We start from the raw sequence: 17952 nt of genomic DNA on the forward strand, positions 1-17952 counted from the left end.
TCACCTTCATCCCCTCCCCCACTCACCTATTGTACTCTATGCTACTTTCTCCCAACCCCCACCCTCCTCTACTTATCTCTCCACCCTTCAGGCTCTCTGCCTGTATTCCTGATGAAGGGTTTTTGCCCGAAACGTCGATTTTACTCCTGGATGCTGCCTGAACTGCTGTGCTCTTCCAGCACCACTAATCCAGAATCTGAAGAGTACAGTCCATTGATTCCTGCACAACAGACCTATACGGGAAGACACAACATAACCAGAGACTCTAGCCACCTTACAATACATTAAAGACATTTCAGAGATGATGACTAGACTACTTCGGCCTCTAGACATAATGGTAGTACACAAAACCTACCACCACACTGAAACAGCTCCTAATGAATTTAAAGGACCCATATCAAAAACCAGCAGAACGAATGTTATATACAAAGTGCCCTATAAGGACTGCAACAAACATTACATTGGATATGATTTGGAGATGCCGGTGTTGGACTGGGGTGTACAAAGTTAAAAATCACACAACACCAGGTTATAGTCCAACAGATTTAATTGGAAGCACACTAGCTTTCGGAATTAAACCTGTTGGACTATAACCTGGTGTTGTGTGATTTTTAACTATTTATATTGGATAAACGGGCATGAAGCAAACCACTAGGATACATGAGCACCAACCAGCCACCAAAAGACATGACCAACAATCACTAATATCCATACACAGACAAAGAGGGACACCAGTTCAACTGGGGCAATACATCCATCCTGGGACAGGCTAAACAAAGACACGCACAGGAATTCCTAGAAGCCTGGCATTCAAACTGGAACTCTATTAACATACCTATAGTTTTGGACCCCATTTACCAACCTCTAAGAAATAGAATCGGACATGGTATCACCAACCACAACAAACTGAGAAAGATAAATAGCAAGTGGGACAGAACACCGGTGCTTCACCGGAGGCTCACTAATTATGTTTGCTAGCATGGTGACGAAACGTCTGAGAACAAATCTATCAGCCCAGTGAACAAACTTACAACTTGATCCATAACCTGAGCTACAAACCTTCTCCAAAATCTCAAATCTACTTCTATTTTGTACATTTGTATGTTTGTGGTTATAGCAAAGGTGGAGATCACATAACTACACCAAGCCAACCAGCACATTAACGGTATAATAAACATCTCCCTTGTCATAAAACAAATTGCATGTGCTATAATTGGCAAATCAGAGTGTTAATTCTAGAAAGTTTCATTCGTATCAGTCTTGGTGTAAGTATTGCATACATAGTCTTTAAGTTTTGCAGATGTGCAATGGTATGCACACACATTGTCATTGGTTGTTCTTATGATATCTCTTTATTCCTAGGTTAATGTTTCTTCTCCAGGGAAGGTCATTCCTATGGTAAGTTCTGTTGAACTTAAGAAGTTCTGAAGAAGAATCTTCGGACTTGAAACATTAACGTGTTTCTCTCTACAAACATACTTCAAGCCAGATTTCCACCACCCAGATGACGGGGTCATTCATACTGCTCCTCGGATGCTGCCTGAATTGATGTGCTTTTCCAGCCCCACTAATCCAGAATCTGGTTTCCAGCATCTGCAGTCATTGTTTTTACCTCATTCATAGTCAGTCTCTTGTCATGGTAACTTTCTTTCTCCTCAGCCCAGATTGCTCATTCCTGATTGCAATAACTGACCTCAAAAGGGTTGCAGCCTCCTGCCATGGGTTTGTCAGTCTATTAACTTCTCCGGCAACCAGGCAGGAAGTGGAAGAAAATACATATAGTGAGGTCTTGTTTTTCAATTCGGTGGGATCTCCACTTCCCTGCCTTACATAGTTACTACTGTATTACTGCAATTCCCTAGAAATATCTCAGCCAACATAACAGATTGATGGCCTTTCATCAGAACACAAACAGATGGCTAACAGTTTCTGTGCACATTAAAAGAATAATACTGAACTTTTCAAACAAGAGAATTGAAATAGAACTGTAGATTTCATACAGCAAATGGAATACTTACTTTGATCCAGATTTGTTGAATGCAACGTTTGTCAGTGGTAGTATATGTGCCCGAAGTACCTACATTAAGAAAACAATTAGAACCAAAGTAAAAATCTTTGGCTTTTTTTGGTACAACCTTCAAATACAAACCCACATAAAATTATATCCAAGTTTGACCTCACTTTCATAAGAGTGTTTACTGACTGGATAACTGCTCAGTGTTCACACTGGTTACCCTAACGCAACTACTTAAAAATAAGAATTATGAATAATATGGAAATAAAGTGAGGAGCAAGTTATAACAAGCTACCAATATATTTTCATCCTTCTTCAAACAATTATGCAATGTCAAAATTTCCCCTTCCTGTGCTAGATTTACTGCATAATGTCTGTATCATATTGGAAAGTGAAATGCCGACATATGCAAGTATTAAAATCAAAAGTGAGGGAGAAACTGGTCAGAACATTTACATTGTGCAACTGAGGTATCAGGTACCATGGACAAATGCAAAGCTAGGCTTCAGACACATCTAAACAATGCTTCTTGAGGTACCTCACCAGTTACCTCTGAACAATACTGGCCAGCTGTGACACCTTCAGCAAACCTTGGGTTTTATTTGGCGTGAGTATGAGGGATTGAGCCAAGAGTGTGGTGCTGGAAAAGTACAGCAGGTCAGGCAGCATCCGAGGAGCAGGAAAATGAATGTTTCAGGCAAAAGCTCTTCATCAGGAACGAGGCTGGGAGCCTCGGGATTGGAAAGATAAATGGGAGGGCGGTGGAGCTGAGGGGAAGGTAGCTGAGAGTGCAATAGGTAGATGGAGGTGGGGGTGAAGATGATAGGTCAGAGAGGAGGGTGGAGCAGATTGGTGAGAAGGAAGGACATATGGGACAGGTCATGAAGACGGTGTTGAGCTGGAAGTTTGGAACTGGGGTAAGGTCGGGGGAGGGGAAATTAGGAAACAGGTGAAATCCACATTAATGCATATGGTTGAAGGGTCCCAAGGCGGAGGATGAGGCGTTCCTCCTTCAGGCGTCGGGTGGTAAGAGAGTGGTGATGAAGGAGGCGCAGGCCCTGCATGTCCTCAGCAGAGTGGGAGAGGGAGTTAAAGTGTTCGGCCACAGAGCGGTGGGTTTGATTGTTGCGGGTGTCCCGGAGATGTTCTCTGAAGCGCTCTGCAAGTAGGCGTCCTGTCTCCTTAATGTAGAGAGATTGAGCCAAGAGTGTGGTGCTGCAAAAGTACCACACTCCGGAAATGAGGAAACTGGTGAAGTCCACATTGATGCCATGGGGTTGGAGGGTCCCAAGGCGGAAGATGAGGCGTTCTTCCTCCAAGCGTTGGGGAATCGCCAGCATCTGCAGTACTCACTTTTGCCTATGAGGGATTGAGACAGGCTGGCAGCAGCCAACAATAGTGTATTTGGAACCAGAAGGAACATCTTTAGTTACCTTTATCTGTTAGTTACGGCAACAATGTGAAATGAGTTGGAGCAGTCTTAGTTCAGATCCTATAGTTTTTATTCTGTATCTGTATAAGCTTAAAGTCAATTTTACTGTCAATTCATCTTTTAATCAAGATCACAAAATTGGTAAAGCTAGTTTTTAAAGGATGTTAACTATACAATCTATCACTGTTGTTGCATATAAAGTTGATTAAATAGAAATATTTGAAGATGAGCACCTTCACTCTTCCTCCTCACACATAAAATTTGATATGAAGAAACAAAACAATATTTATTATGAATTGACTTTGGCCTATCATAAATACTCACTGGAGGCTCACCAAAAACTGGAATATTAATTAATCAGTTAATTGTCCTCAATCAAACCTGAGGAACAACAACGATTGAAAGAGTTTCATCTTTCAGTTATCCCAGCAAATTACAATTCCATAAAAAAACCATAAAAGTTAAGCTATTGTTAAATCTAATTGATAAAATTTTAAAAAAGACAAACTGGGGGTACACTTTCAAATAGACAGGCACTTTTATCGCACATAAGATTTATATATTTGTGCAAGGAAAAAGGCACTCTCTTGTTATGAAACAGCAATATTTTTATTACATTAACTGGATTGAAACATGGGTTATTGCAACTAAATCTAGTCCTGTACTGTTTCATTATTATAATCTATTTATGTATATTCCATATGTCTTGTACTTCTTGCAAAGTACTACCACAAATCCTTTATAATTTATAAATTAGACCTGAAAATTAACATTACCATGATAAAAAAAAACTTAATATAAAAACAACTCATGTGCCTGATTGTCTCAATGTATTTGTCCAGTTAGTTAACTAAATACATAAATACCACATCAAGGGAACCATCAACAGGTGTAATAATAATCTAGCTTTATACTAAATCAGTGTCAGCATTTCCTGACAACTACTGCCCTCTAAAGAGCAGAATGCATTGCAGCAGAACATAATTGACATCAAGAACATTTCTCACCTTAAACAGGTAGAATTTGTGATCATCATGCTGACCAAGTTTTTCCTGAAGCCTCTGGACCAACTGTTTCACCTGTTCTGTGCGAGATGCAGTTATGAGTGGTTCAATCTTCTGGATTTCCTCAACCACAGCATCTACATCTGCACTAGATTAATTGTTATGTGAAAGAAAAATACATTTTAATGCCAACAATTCTGAACACCAGAAAATCTTGAGTAGCATAGACAGGAATACAAAAAAATTAAAACTTCACTCAGACAGACATTGCAAAACTAAGATATTCTGCCTACACAATTTAAATTCTGAGTTTTTCATGATTTTAGCAATTAGTTATTGGATATATCTGCATACTTTAGGCATAGAGTCATAGAGCTGAAAACAGACCCTTCAGGTCAAGTCGTCCATGCCAACCAGATATCCTAAATTAATCTAATCCCATTTGCCAGCATTTGGCCCATATCCCACTAAAGCCTTCCTATTCATAGACCCACCCAGATGCCTTTTAAATGTTCTAACTGTACCAGCCTTCACTACTTTTTCTGGCAGCTCATTCCACACACACAACACACTGTGTGAAAAACTTGCCCCTTAGTTCCCTTTTAAATCTTTCCCCTCTCACCTTAAACCTATGCCCTCTAGTTTTGCACTTTCCTACCTTGGGAAAAGACCCTGACTATTCATCCTATTAATGATCCTCAGATTTTATAAACCTCTATAAGGTCACCTTTCAGCCTCAGATGCTCCAAGGGAAATAGCCCCAGCCTATTCAGCCTTTCACTGTAGTTAAAACCCTCCAGCATCCTTGTAAATTCTTATGAACCCTTTCAAGTTTCATAACATCCTTCCTGTAGCAGGAGACCAGAATTGCATGCCGTATTCCAAAAGTGGCCTAACCAATGTCCTATATAGCCACAGCATAACCTCCCAGCTCCTATACTCAATGCACTGACCAATAAAGGCAAGTATACCAAACACCTTCTTCATTATCTTGTCTATCTGTGACTCCACTCTCAAGGAACTATGAACCTGCACTCCAAGGTCTCTTTGTTCAATAACACTCCCCAGGACCTAAATCATAAGCATGATTTACTTAATTTAAATACATTAATGTCTATACAAATTATTTCAGAAAAGGAACATCCACAAAAATTTCATCTAAATTGTACAAGTTTTTGAAACTGGATCAAGTTTTAAATTCTTGCCTGCCTCTCTTTCAGCATGAAGAACAAAATTGCCAGAATTTCAGGAAGCAGGAACCTACCAACTTCAGCACTTCAATGAAGAAGATTAGAAAATCACAAGAAATAAGAGGAACAGTAGACCTTTCAGACCATCAAACCTGTACACCATTCAATAACATGATTTGATTGTGACCTCAACTCCAATTTTCTGCCTTCTCCTCAAAACCTTTGACTCTGTTTTCAATGAAAAATTTATTTCATACAACCAAGAATTTATTAAAGAACTCAGGCTCTACTGTTCTCTGTGGAAGTGAATCCCAAAGAATAATGCCCCTCCAATAGACAACATTCTTTTCATTTCCATCTTAATTGGGAGAAGCCTTATTTTAAACCATGACTGCTAGTTCTAAATTCCCCCACAGGACAAAGCATAATTTCAGTGTCTACCCCATTCAAACCTTTTGGAATCTTATGTTTCAATAAGATCATCTCTCATTATTCTGAATTCCAATGAGTATCGGCAGAAACTGCTCAACGTCTCCTCATAGGACAATCTCATTGCAGCCTCGTGAACATTTGCCTTTTCAGCAGGGAACTCTTATAGGATAGTGAGGTCTGCAATTAACAAGACAAGGTACACACTCAATGACTCTGGACATGATTGAAGAACAGTGCCTCAAAAGTCTCAGAGATGCTCACAATAGTAGTCTCCAGAAAGAAGACCTCTTGACAAGTCAACAGGATGGACATACTCTGCTAGCAACATCAAAGATCACCACAAACCCAAATTTCTTTGTTTCTGGTTCTTTACAGTGAAGTGCTGGTAACATCAGGGAATAGAATTGTTCTGCTGGCTTTTACAGTTGATAGAACGATATCCAGAGATTAATTGGAGATCTGTACTATCATTTGCCCTTTTTAACATTCCATCTGTCTAAAAACCTGTCAAATGCTTTCGTTATGTGGATTTCACTGAAACAGAACATTGAGGTCAGAAAATGAAAAAAGGAGAATTAAAACAGCAAATGACAGGATGCTCAGATGTTTAATCCTAATTCTATTGAGATTCCTTTGCACTCGGATCAAGTAGTACATTAATCACTGAAGGTGTTTGCTCTGAAAACTTTCAAAGACTTTACTTCAAATTTCTATCCACCTCTCACCTTCTCATTGTCCAGGTCTGACTCTTCCGCTTCTCATCATCAAAGTCTCTGTCTCCATTTCTACAGATTAGCTATCTACTAGTATCCACGGGAATCAGAATTCCTGATGAAGGGCTCCTGCCTGAAACATCGATTTTCCTGCTCCTCAGATGCTGCCTGACCTGCTGTGCACTTCCAGCACCACTCTAATCTATCCACTAGTATCCACTACTGGATACTAGTAGGTACAGCACTGAGACCATCATTACAGTGGTTATACTTCCTCCCAACACACACCCTGTAAGAACTTTATTCCACTATTCCAATTTCTTCATTGTATCTGTTCTGATGGTTCTACCTCTTACACAAGTCCACCTGATAGTTCTTTTATACACGAGGAATTGCCCCACACCATGATCAACAAGGCCTTCAATTTTTTCCAATTCATACATTTCAAAGTATATTGAAAGCAACATAACTGAATATCATGCAGGATATATGGTAGGTGATGGGTGTTACACCACACATCCTGAACTTCTGCTCATCCCATTAACTTTGTATCTCTCTTCACAGATGCTGCATGACCTGCTGAGTATTTCCAACATTTTCTGTTTATACAGCTGTATGGCAAAAATCATTGGTTAGGCATCATCTGGCACAAAGGAAGATGGTTTTGACTGTTGGACTCCAATCATCTAAGTGCAAGGCCATCACAAGGTCTTCAGTGTCCTAAGTCCAAACATGTTCAGCTGCTTCATCATTGACCTTTGTTAGGACAGCAATGGGGATATTCACCAATGATTGAAAAATGCTCAGTATCCATTCATGACTTTTCAGATGCTTTGGCAACCCATATCAATATGCAGCAATATATAGACAAATTCACATGGCAAGTAAAATTCACAGCAGACAAGTGGCAGGCAATGACCAACTGAACAAAAAAGAATATAACTGTCTTCCCTTTGACACTCAACAGCATTTGCATCACTAAATTCCTCACTACCGACATCCTGGGGATTACCATTCACCAGAAACTTAACTGGACCAGCCATACAAATACAGTGCTATTATAAACCGGTCAGTGGCTAGGAATCCTGCAGCAAGTGACTTGCCTCCTAATTCCCTAAAGCCTGTTCACCATCTACAATGCACAAGTCAGAGAGTGACGGAATGTTTTCTACTTACCTGGATGAATATAGTTTCAATAAAACTAAGTAAGCTTCACACAATCCAGGTTAAAGTAATTTGTTAAATATAAAATAAATGCATCCATCACATTAAATATTCAACCCTCCACAACTAACCCAGATTGCAAGCTGGGCATACCATTAGAAGATGCTAGTCTCATTTGACAGAACCGTCCAAACCTGCAACCTCTAACAGAAAAAGGTCAGCAGATGTATGGGAACATATTCTCATTAGGAACTATGTCTTCTTCAGTGTCTCTGGGTTCAATTCTTGGAATTTACTGCCTAACAGTTATAATAGGTGCACATATATCACCTGTACTGCTGCAGGTCAAGAGGGTAACTCAAGCCCTTAATACGGCAATTACAGATCAGCAAATGTGGACCTTGTCAGTGACACCTATATCCCATGAATAAATTTTTAAAAAGGCAATATTTTGTTTAATTTTGCTATAAAATATGGTATTAAAAAGAACAGGATTACTAGATTCATGCCAATATTACACAATCCTTAATTAACAGAATAAATTTATGGAGTTCTATTGTTTTTCTTTTTCAAAAAACCTTTGAATGCAGTCTCTAAAATGGTACTGCGTGGATTGGCTTTTTCTTCAGTTAATAAGTAAGGGAAAGTCTGGAAATATGTGCATATGTTATACAAACATGAAGGTAAAGTCAAATATTAGGAAATTCTGCCTTTCACAGTGGTTCACTGGCCTTCAGAATAAGTTGCAAGCTTGTGCAGTATTAATTTTTTGTAAGCATTCAAAAGGGAACTGAACAAATAAATATTTAAAAATGGATAACAAATGCTTAAAATCATATGTTACAAACAAACTTCACAACAGGTGTGAGTGGGCATATTTTGGTGGAAAGAAGAGTAGGCCACACACTCATCAGCTTAAATCACAGCTCTATTGTGTTCTTGCTTCTGGCGCCACATGCAGCATTTTGCCTCAAAATGGTGTACACAGAGAATCCATCTGGTGCTAGCTGCACTGTTTGCCATTTCAGTGAAATCATTAGTACATACAGAGGGAGCATACATTTGCAAAGCAGGCAGATGGTGAAATCAGTAAACTAGTTACACTGCTCCACCAATACAATCATTTTGGATCTTAAAGCTACTGCTGATATCCTCATTTAACCTTGTACAGATTGACATCATTCAGCAGCTGGAAAGAATCCATGACCTTTCCTCTCCTAAAAGGAATCATCAACTATTTAGAAGCAAATTACTGCAGATGCTGGAATCTACACTGAAAACAACAAATGCTAGAGATGACAGCAGGTCAGGCAGCATCCATGGAGAGACAGCAAGCTAAGGTTTCGAGTCTAGATGACTCTTCACAGCTGAAGTGAAGTTGGGGGAGTGAGGGTCTGGTGAGGTGTAGAGTTAAGAACGGAACTGTTTGTTGGTTAGTTTCTGATTGATTTCTCCAGCTCTTGCTGAATTGTAGAAATATATGGTGGTTTTCAAAGTTGTTTGAAATTGCTAAATTCTATAGAGAATGATCTTATATGAAGGGCTTTATCCTGATTTCAAAGATTGTGCACAGATTGACATGAATGCTGTAGCTTATATCCACTCTAAGTGACAGCACTGGGAAGAACAAGCATAAGTAACATAGATCAAGATAAAGTGACGGAAGAGGGACAAGAGGGCGCATAGCATGTGGTCATATCCAGACAAAGTGTTCAGGGAGCAATTCCACTATCTCATTCTCAGCTAGAAAATGTGGTTAGAATCTTGTTGGAACACGGAGAGTCTTGCTTTCTGGATGGATGGCCGGCAGGAAACTTACACTGCCTCTTTTTGCAAAGGCCCACTGAACCACAAGTCAATCAGACAGGAGGTGGTGGTGGTGGGAGGAGGGGTGGTAGTGATTGATATCCATGATATTCATGATATTCACCTAAGTACAAGGATTGCTTTTGCAGGTCTCAGTACACAAATGAGAGGAAACCATTGGGGAAGATGTCACAGAAGCGGAGGTCACATCACACATCAAGTGCTTGATTTCAATGTAAAAATAAAAATCACCATCAAAAATCCTAATAAAATATATAATAAAATATTTACTGTATTACCTATAAATGTCAAGTAATTACTCGTGGTTCTTTTCGTGTCTGTGTGTCATGTGCCTCTGCTTGTTCTGCTACTTATATGTCTACAAAATGGAGGAGACTGCAGTTGGTTCTGCAGAATGATCTAAAATAGCTCTGGAACTAAAAGGCCCAATTTCTGATTGCACCATTTCAGCATGAGCAGCAGAAATCTAGGTTGGCTGGTTGCTAAGCAATGACACTGATGAACAGCAAATGTGAATGGAGGAATGCTGTCATCCTGAGAGTTACAAATCACACAACACCAGGTTATAGTCCAACAGGTTAATTGGAAGCACTAGCTTTCAGAGCGCCGCTCCTTCATTAGGTAGTTGTGGAGTGCATAATTGGAAGACACAGAACTTATAGTAAAAGTTTACAGCGTGATGCAACAGAAATTATGCATTGAAAAATAACTTGATTGTTTGTTAAGTCTCCCATCTGTTAGAATGACCATGATAGTTTCACTTCTTTCATATATAAATCACAAAACTTTTTTTTAAAAGTTACATTCTCAGGTTAACTGTAACAATTGGTGTCAGCGCAGATAAGATGTTGAGATGTTGATGGTGTTAGACCCCTGTGTTCCCTGTCTGTGCCATAATGTTTAGACTGATTCTAATCTAAAAAGTGAGTTAACAGAGTCTTACATGGATTCATGCAGTTTTTGAGCAAAGTACAATGTAACTCTGCAAGTACAAACGTATAGGTGTATGTGAGCATGTGGGTTATTGTGTGTGTATATATGTGTGCGTGTGCGTGTATGTGAGTGTAAAGTGGCCTAAGTCTGTGAGAGGTTGCATGTGTGAGTATGGGAGTGTGTGTGTCTGTAGGAGTGTGTGTGTGTCTGGGGTGGGGGGTTATGAGTGTCTATGAGAGAGAGTGTATATGTGTGTGGGTGTAAAGTGTCCAAGTCTGTGAGAGGGTGCATGTGTAACTGTGGGTGTGTGTGCCTGTAGGATTGTGTGTGTGTGTGTGCGCGCGTGCGTAGGAGTGTCTATGTTTGCGTATAGTGCAATGGTGGTCACCTGTAGTGTGACATGAGCCCAAGGATCTTGGGTTCATGAATCCATGTAATACTCTGTTAACTCACTTTTTAGATTAGAATCAGTCTAAACATTATGGCACAGACAGGGAACACAGGGGGCTAATACCTTCAACACGGTGGCACAGTGGTTAGCACTGCTGCCTCACAGAGCTAGAGACCCGGGTGCAATTCCCGCCTCAGGCGACTGACTGTGTGGAGTTTGCACATTGTCTGCGTGGGTTTCCTCCAGGTGCTCCGGTTTCCTCCCACAGTCCAAAAATGTGCAGGTTAGGTGAATTGGCTATGCCAAATTGCCCGTAGTGTTAGGTATAGGGGAATGGGTCTGGCTGGGTTGCGCTTCGGCAGGTCTGTGTGGACTTGTTGGGCTGAAGGGCCTGTTACCACACTGTAAGTAATCTAATCTAATCTCAATATTTTATCTGCATTGACACTAATTGTTACAGTTAACCTGAGAATGTAACTGAGAATGGGGCGGCACAGTGACTTAGTGGTTAGCACTGCAGCCTCACAGCACCAGAGACCCAGGTTCAATACCAGCCTTGGGCGACTGTCTGTGTGGAGTTTGCACATTCTCCCTGTGTCTGCGTGGGTTTCCTCCGGGTGCTCCAGTTTCCTCCCACGGTCTAAAGATGTGCAGGTTAGGTGAATTGACCATGCTAAATTGCCCATAATGTTAGATGCATTAGTCAGTGGGAAATGGGTCTGGGTGGATTACTCTTCGGAGGGTCGGTGTGGACTTTTTGGGCCGAAGGGCCTGTTTCCTCGCTGTAGGGAATCTAATCTTAAAAAAGTTTTGTGATTTACATGTGAAAGAAGTGAAACTATCATGGTCATTCTAACAGAAGAGAGACTTAACAAACAATCAAGGTATTTTTCACAATGTAAACTTTTGCTATACATTCTATGTCTTACAATTGTATCCTCCACAACCACCTGATGAAGGAGCGGCGCTCCGAAAGCTAGTGCTTCCAATTAAACCTGCTGGACTATAACCTGTTGTTGTGTGATTTGTAATTTTGTACACCCCAGTCAAACACCGGAATTTCCAAATCCTGAGAGAGGACAACAGAATGTGCTCCACGGCACCACTGCCATTCTTCCAAGGCAACAACTCAGCAATCCTAATAATCTGCTGGAGGACAGAGTATTGGACAAGAGTAGATTTGTGGATTAGTGGTGCTGGAAGAGCAAAGCAGTTCAGGCAGCATCCAAGGAGGACTTCAACAGTTTCCTCATTTCCCCTTCCCCCATCTCACCCTAGTTCCAAACTTCCAGCTCAGCACTGTCCCCATGACTTGTCCGCACTTGTCCTACCTGCCTATCTCCTTTTCCACCTATCCACTCCACCCTCTCCTCTCTGACCTATCACCTTCATCCCCTCCCCCACTCACCTATTGTACTCTACTTTCTCCCCACCCCCACCCTCCTCTAGCTTATCTCTCCACGCTTCAGGCTCTCTGCCTGTATTCTTGATGAAGGGCTTTTGCCTGAAACGTCGATTTTGCTGCTCCTTGGATGCTGCCTGAACTGCTGTGCTCTTCCAGCACCACTAATCCAGAGTCTGGTTTCCAGCATCTGCAGTCATTGTTTTTACCTTAGAGTAGATTTGTGGTGAAGTAAAAGGAAGATAACAAGAGCTGCACGTTTATATCACCTGCAACTTATGAATCAAAAGAAATTTTCAAATGAGAGCGGAAATGAAATGTGAGAAGGAGAAGTAGGAATCATGATCTCAATACTTTTGACTGCTTCAGAGCTACAATGTAATTATTGTCTCCTGCATCAGAGTTACAATGTGCAACTGTGCCCAATCTCCAATAGGTGATTGCTGCTGTGTCTGGGTAAAGGTCACATGTTGCCCTGCAAGAGACAGGTGATATGTTAGTGAACGTAGTCCAATATGTTTTCATTACTAAGTAACTGGCAATGTGAGCTAGATATGAGATGCTACTCAAAGATTGCAACTAAAAAGTTGATGAGAGGTATGTTCAAGTAATATGAGGTTGTAATTGATTAAGATTGCTGGAGGGTGTGTAATGGCAGTTTGGAGCACCAAGTAGTGTTTTCAGCTACATAAAAACATATAAATAAGGACCCAGCCTTTCAGTCCTTCACGTCTGCACCACCATTCAATAAGGTCATGTCTGATGTGAATGTAACCTTAAACACATATTCCTGCCTACCCAGATAACCTTATGGCCACTCTCTGCTCCTTGTTAGCTGGGCAGTCTTTTAAGGAGAATCCAGAGAGTTTTTACAAATACATTAAGGACAAAAGGGTAACTACGAAGAGAATAGGGCCCCTCAAAGATCAGCAAGGCGACCTTTGTGTGGAGCCGCAGAAAATGGGGGAGATATTAAATGAGTATTTTGCATCAGTATTTACTATGGAAAAGGATATGGAAGATATAGACTTTAGGGAAATAGATGGTGACATCTTGCAAAATGTCCTGATTACAGAGGAGGAAGTGCTGTATGTCTTGAAATGCATAAAAGTGGATAAATCCCCAGGACCTGATCAGGTGTACCTTAGAACTCTGGGGAAAGCTAGAGTTGTGATTGCTGGGCCTCTTGCTGAGATATTTGTATCATCGATAGTCACAGTTGAGGTGCCGGAAGACTGGAGGTTGGCTAACGTGGTGCCACTGTTTAAGAAGGGTGATAAGGACAAGCCAGGGAACCATAGACCAGTGAGCCTGACGTCGGTGGTGGGCAGGTTATTGGAGGGAATCCTGAGGGACAGGATGTAGATGTATTTGGAAAAGCGCAGCAGGTCAGGCAGCATCCAAGGAGCAGGAGAATCGACATTTCGGGCATGAGCCCTTCTTCAGGATTCTCCTGAAGGATACGTCGATTCTCCTGCTCCTTGGGTGCTGCCTGACCTGCTGCGCTTTTCCAGCAACACATTTTCAGCTCTGATCTCCAGCATCTGCAGTCCTCACTTTCTCCTCACGTATTTGGAAAGGCAAGGACTGATTATGGATAGTCAACATGATTTTGTGCGTGGGAAATCATGTCTCACAAAGTTGATTGAATTTTTTGAGGAAGTAACAAAGAGGATTGATGGGGGCAGAGTGGTAGATGTGATATATATCGACTTCAGTAAGGTGTTCGACAAGGTTCCCCATGGGAGACTGATTAGCAAGGTTAGATCTCATGGAATACAGGGAGAACTAGCCATTTGGATACAGAACTGACTCAAAGGTAAGAGACAGAAGGTGGTGGTAGAGGGTTGTTTTTCAGACTGGAGGCCTGTGACCAGTGGAGTGCCATAAGGATCGGTGCTGGGTCCTCTACTTTTTGTCATTTACACAAATGATTTGGATGCGAGCATAAGAGGAAGAGTTAGTAAGTTTGCAGATGACACCAAAATTGGAGGTGTAGTGAACAGCGAAGAGGGTTACCTCAGATTACAACAGGATCTGGACCAGGTGGGCCAATGGGCTGACAAACGGCAGATGGAGTTTAATTCAGATAAATGTGAGGTGCTGCATTTTGGGAAAGCAAATCTTAGCAGGACTTATACACTTAATGGTAAGGTCCTAGGGAGTGTTGCTGAACAAAGAGACCTTGGAGTGCAGGTTCATAGCTCCTTGAAAGTAGAGTCGCAGGTAGATAAGATAGTGAAGAAGGTTTTGGCATGCTTTCCATTATTGGTCAGAGTATTGAGTACAGGAGTTGGGAAGTCATGTTGCGGCTGTACAGGACATTGGTTAGGCTGCTGTTGGAATATTGCATGCAATTCTGGTCTCCTTCCTATTGGAAAGATGTTGTGAAACTTGAAAGGGTTCAGAGAAGATTTACAAGGATGTTGCCAGGGTTGGAGGATCTGAGCTACAGGGAGAGGCTGAACAGGCTGGGGCTGTTTTTCCTGGACCGTCGGAGGCTGAGGGGTGACCTTACAAAGATTTACAAAATTATGAGGGGCATGAATAGGATAAATAGACAAAGTCTTTTCCCTGGGGTCGGGGAGTCCAGAACCACAGGGCATAGGTTTAGGGTGAGAGGGGAAAGCTATAAAAGAGACCTCAGGGGCAACTTTTTCACACAGAGGGTGGTACGGGTATGGAATGAGCTGCCAGAGGAAGTGGTGGAGGCTGGTACAATGGCAACATTTAAGAGGCATTTGGATGGGTATATGAATAAGGAACGGTTTGGAGGGATATGGACCGGGTGCTGGCAGATGGGACTAGATTGGGTTGGGATATCTGGTAGGCATGGACCGGTTGGACCAAAGGGTCTGTTTCCATCTGTACATCTCTATGACTCTAATATACTATGCAACACAATGAGCTTTTATTTTCTGCTCTAACTTATTTTTGGGCACTTTACCATAGTTAAGTCCAGTATATCACTGAATCCCCTTTATCCTCACCTCATATTACTTCCTCAAAGAACTTCAATAGATTGGTTAAACGTGAGTTCCTTTTCAATAAATGACATTCACTCTGTCTGATTTGTTTTAATTTTTGTATCCTGCTATGACTTATTTAATTGTAGCTTTCTAACATTTCCCTATCATAGATGTTAAGCTAACTGACCTGTAGTTTTCTGCTTTATTTTTCCCTATTTTTTGAATAAAAGAGTTACACTTGCTATCTTCCAAATTAAGGCATCCTATCTCAAACCCATGGAATTTTGGGAAAATACAAATATTGCATCAACCATCTCAGCAGCATGGCTAAAACCTTTGGGTGAAGACCATTAGGACCCAGTACAAGGTAGTGGCACAACTGGTAATACAGTAATTTGCATTTGAATGACCATGATCATTCATTGATCACTGAACTTCTTGCAGCATGGACAGCTAAAGCTATTGCTTGTCTTGAGGACATCCTGCGGAAAGAGGGCATTTCTCATATCCATCTCCTCAGCAAGGAGCCCACTGTAGTATCGGAAAAATTCTCTTTTGCAATCAGTTTCAGCATCTGTTTCAAGCAGAATGTTCTTCCAAACAGAATTCTCCCTTCTACCTTAAGAGGTGCATATTGGTTTTAAGTGCTACACTGGAGCTTTAAAGATTGCTAGAGTGGTGCAAATTTGGGATCCTGCTGAGGAGCGCAGCCAGCATATTAAGCATGGCTGCATGCAGATATTAAGTAAAGCAGAGGCAGCATCTCAAATCTACTTATTTGCACCAATAACAAGGGACCCAGGTTAATTGCACAATGCAAACTTTCACTGGATGTAAGATCCTCGACCTGAAAAGTCGGGAGCGTTTTTCTCTCTCTAGATGCTGCCTAATGTATTGAGAATTTTCACCACTTTGCTGCCTTTATTTTTAAAAGAAAACCATAGAATTCCTGCGGTGCAGAATGAGGCTATTCAGCCCACTGAGTCTGCACCAACCCTCTGAAGAGCATCCCACTCAGACCCAGACCCAACACCCACACTATCTCTGTAACCCTGCATTTCCCATGGTTAAACCATGCATATCCCTGGACATTACGGGGCAATTTAGCATAGCTAATCCATCCAATCTGCACATCATTGGTCTGTGGAGGGAAACCGGAGCACCCGGAGGAAACCCATGCAGACACGGAGAGAAAGTGCAAACTCCAAGGCTGGAGTTGAACCCAGCTCCCTGGTGCTGTGAGGCAGTAGTGCTAACTACTGAGCCATCTTATTGCCCTATAATAGCAGAAAGAAGCCTTTTGGCCCATTGAGTCTGTACCAACCCTCCAAAGAGAATCTCCCAAACTATGCGTTCCAGATCCTAACCAATCACTAGTTTAAAGAAACATTTCTCATGTTATCTATGGTAATTTTTCAAATGATGACATGCATAGTTGAAAAAGGGAGAGAGAGGACTTGGGCAGAATCCAGTAAAAACTATGTGATACTATTTAAAAGTCATTTGTATTTTAATGCTACATCACACTTACACTGGAGTCAAGTCAAGCAGATCAATGGATTTGTTCTTTGTCTCCCCTCCTTTTTCGTATTCCAAAATGATTCCTGGCAAAGATACAAAAAAAAATTCATGAGTATTCTTGAAAGGCAAAGGAACTTTTGATGAATCCAGCGGGCGGGGGCGGGGGACGGCCGCGGTGATGCCAGTAACACCCTCCCGAGTTTGGTGGGTGTCAGAGCAGGCTCGCCCAGCGCAGCGGCACTCCGGCACCACCCCGAAGAGTTAGCGGCCCCCAGCCCCGGACCTCGGGGGTTCAGGGCTCCAGCCCCGGGTTGTCCTCCCGTTCTCACCTGGCGGGTAGTACCGCAGCAGAAACCGTTTGAGCCTCATCTTTCACTGAGACCGCGTCCTTCTCCTGTTGCCAAGCAACCAAACCGTCATCCAAACTGCGCAGACGCACATGTTGGTCGCTGAGTGGTGGCCAGCACGCATGCGCAATTTCTGTGCGTTGTTCCTCTTCCACCATCTTGGCAAAGGAGGATGTTGCTGTCTCTTCAATGACTCAAGGTCACCATTCAACTTCATGCATTCATAGAAACACTACAATGCAGAAAGAGATCGTTTGGCCCATTGATTCTGTACAGATCCTCCGAAGAGCATCTCCCAAACTGTACATTAACAGATCCTAACCACTCGTTGGTTTAAAAAAACATTTATGTTGTGTATGGTCATTTTGCTAATTAAATTGGTGATCTCTGATTCTGTCACCCTCCCTCATGGAGACAGTTTCATAGTTCTCCATCTGGAGTATTCATGACTTTGAACACTTCAATCAAATCTTCTCCCAAATGTATGCCCTCTTAGGAGAACAGGCACTGTTTTTCTAATCTATTCTCATTTCTGAGTCTTCTCTGTAACTGTTGCTGTAAATGTTTTCAGTAATCTAATGCCTGTCTTTCTGAAGTGCAGTTTCCAGAATTG

At 41.6% G+C, this 17952-nt stretch overlaps 1 protein-coding gene across 1 annotated transcript in view; it reads right to left on the bottom strand.

Annotated features, from left to right (window-relative positions):
• The window catches only part of daw1 (dynein assembly factor with WDR repeat domains 1), a 73016-nt gene extending 55593 nt beyond the window's left edge, over positions 1-17423 (bottom strand). The window contains exons 1-4 of the mRNA XM_043702958.1: positions 17322-17423; positions 17003-17075; positions 4454-4598; positions 2019-2077 (exon numbers count right to left, since the gene is read on the bottom strand). Of these exons, the coding sequence (XP_043558893.1) occupies positions 2019-2077; positions 4454-4598; positions 17003-17075; positions 17322-17361 (317 nt within the window). The 5' untranslated portion in view covers positions 17362-17423. The remainder of the gene's footprint in view (positions 1-2018; positions 2078-4453; positions 4599-17002; positions 17076-17321) is intronic.
• Positions 17424-17952: the final 529 nt, after the last annotated feature.

Source organism: Chiloscyllium plagiosum, chromosome 13 (genome assembly GCF_004010195.1).
Source record: "Chiloscyllium plagiosum isolate BGI_BamShark_2017 chromosome 13, ASM401019v2, whole genome shotgun sequence".
In the NCBI taxonomy this organism is placed as follows: domain Eukaryota; kingdom Metazoa; phylum Chordata; class Chondrichthyes; order Orectolobiformes; family Hemiscylliidae; genus Chiloscyllium; species Chiloscyllium plagiosum.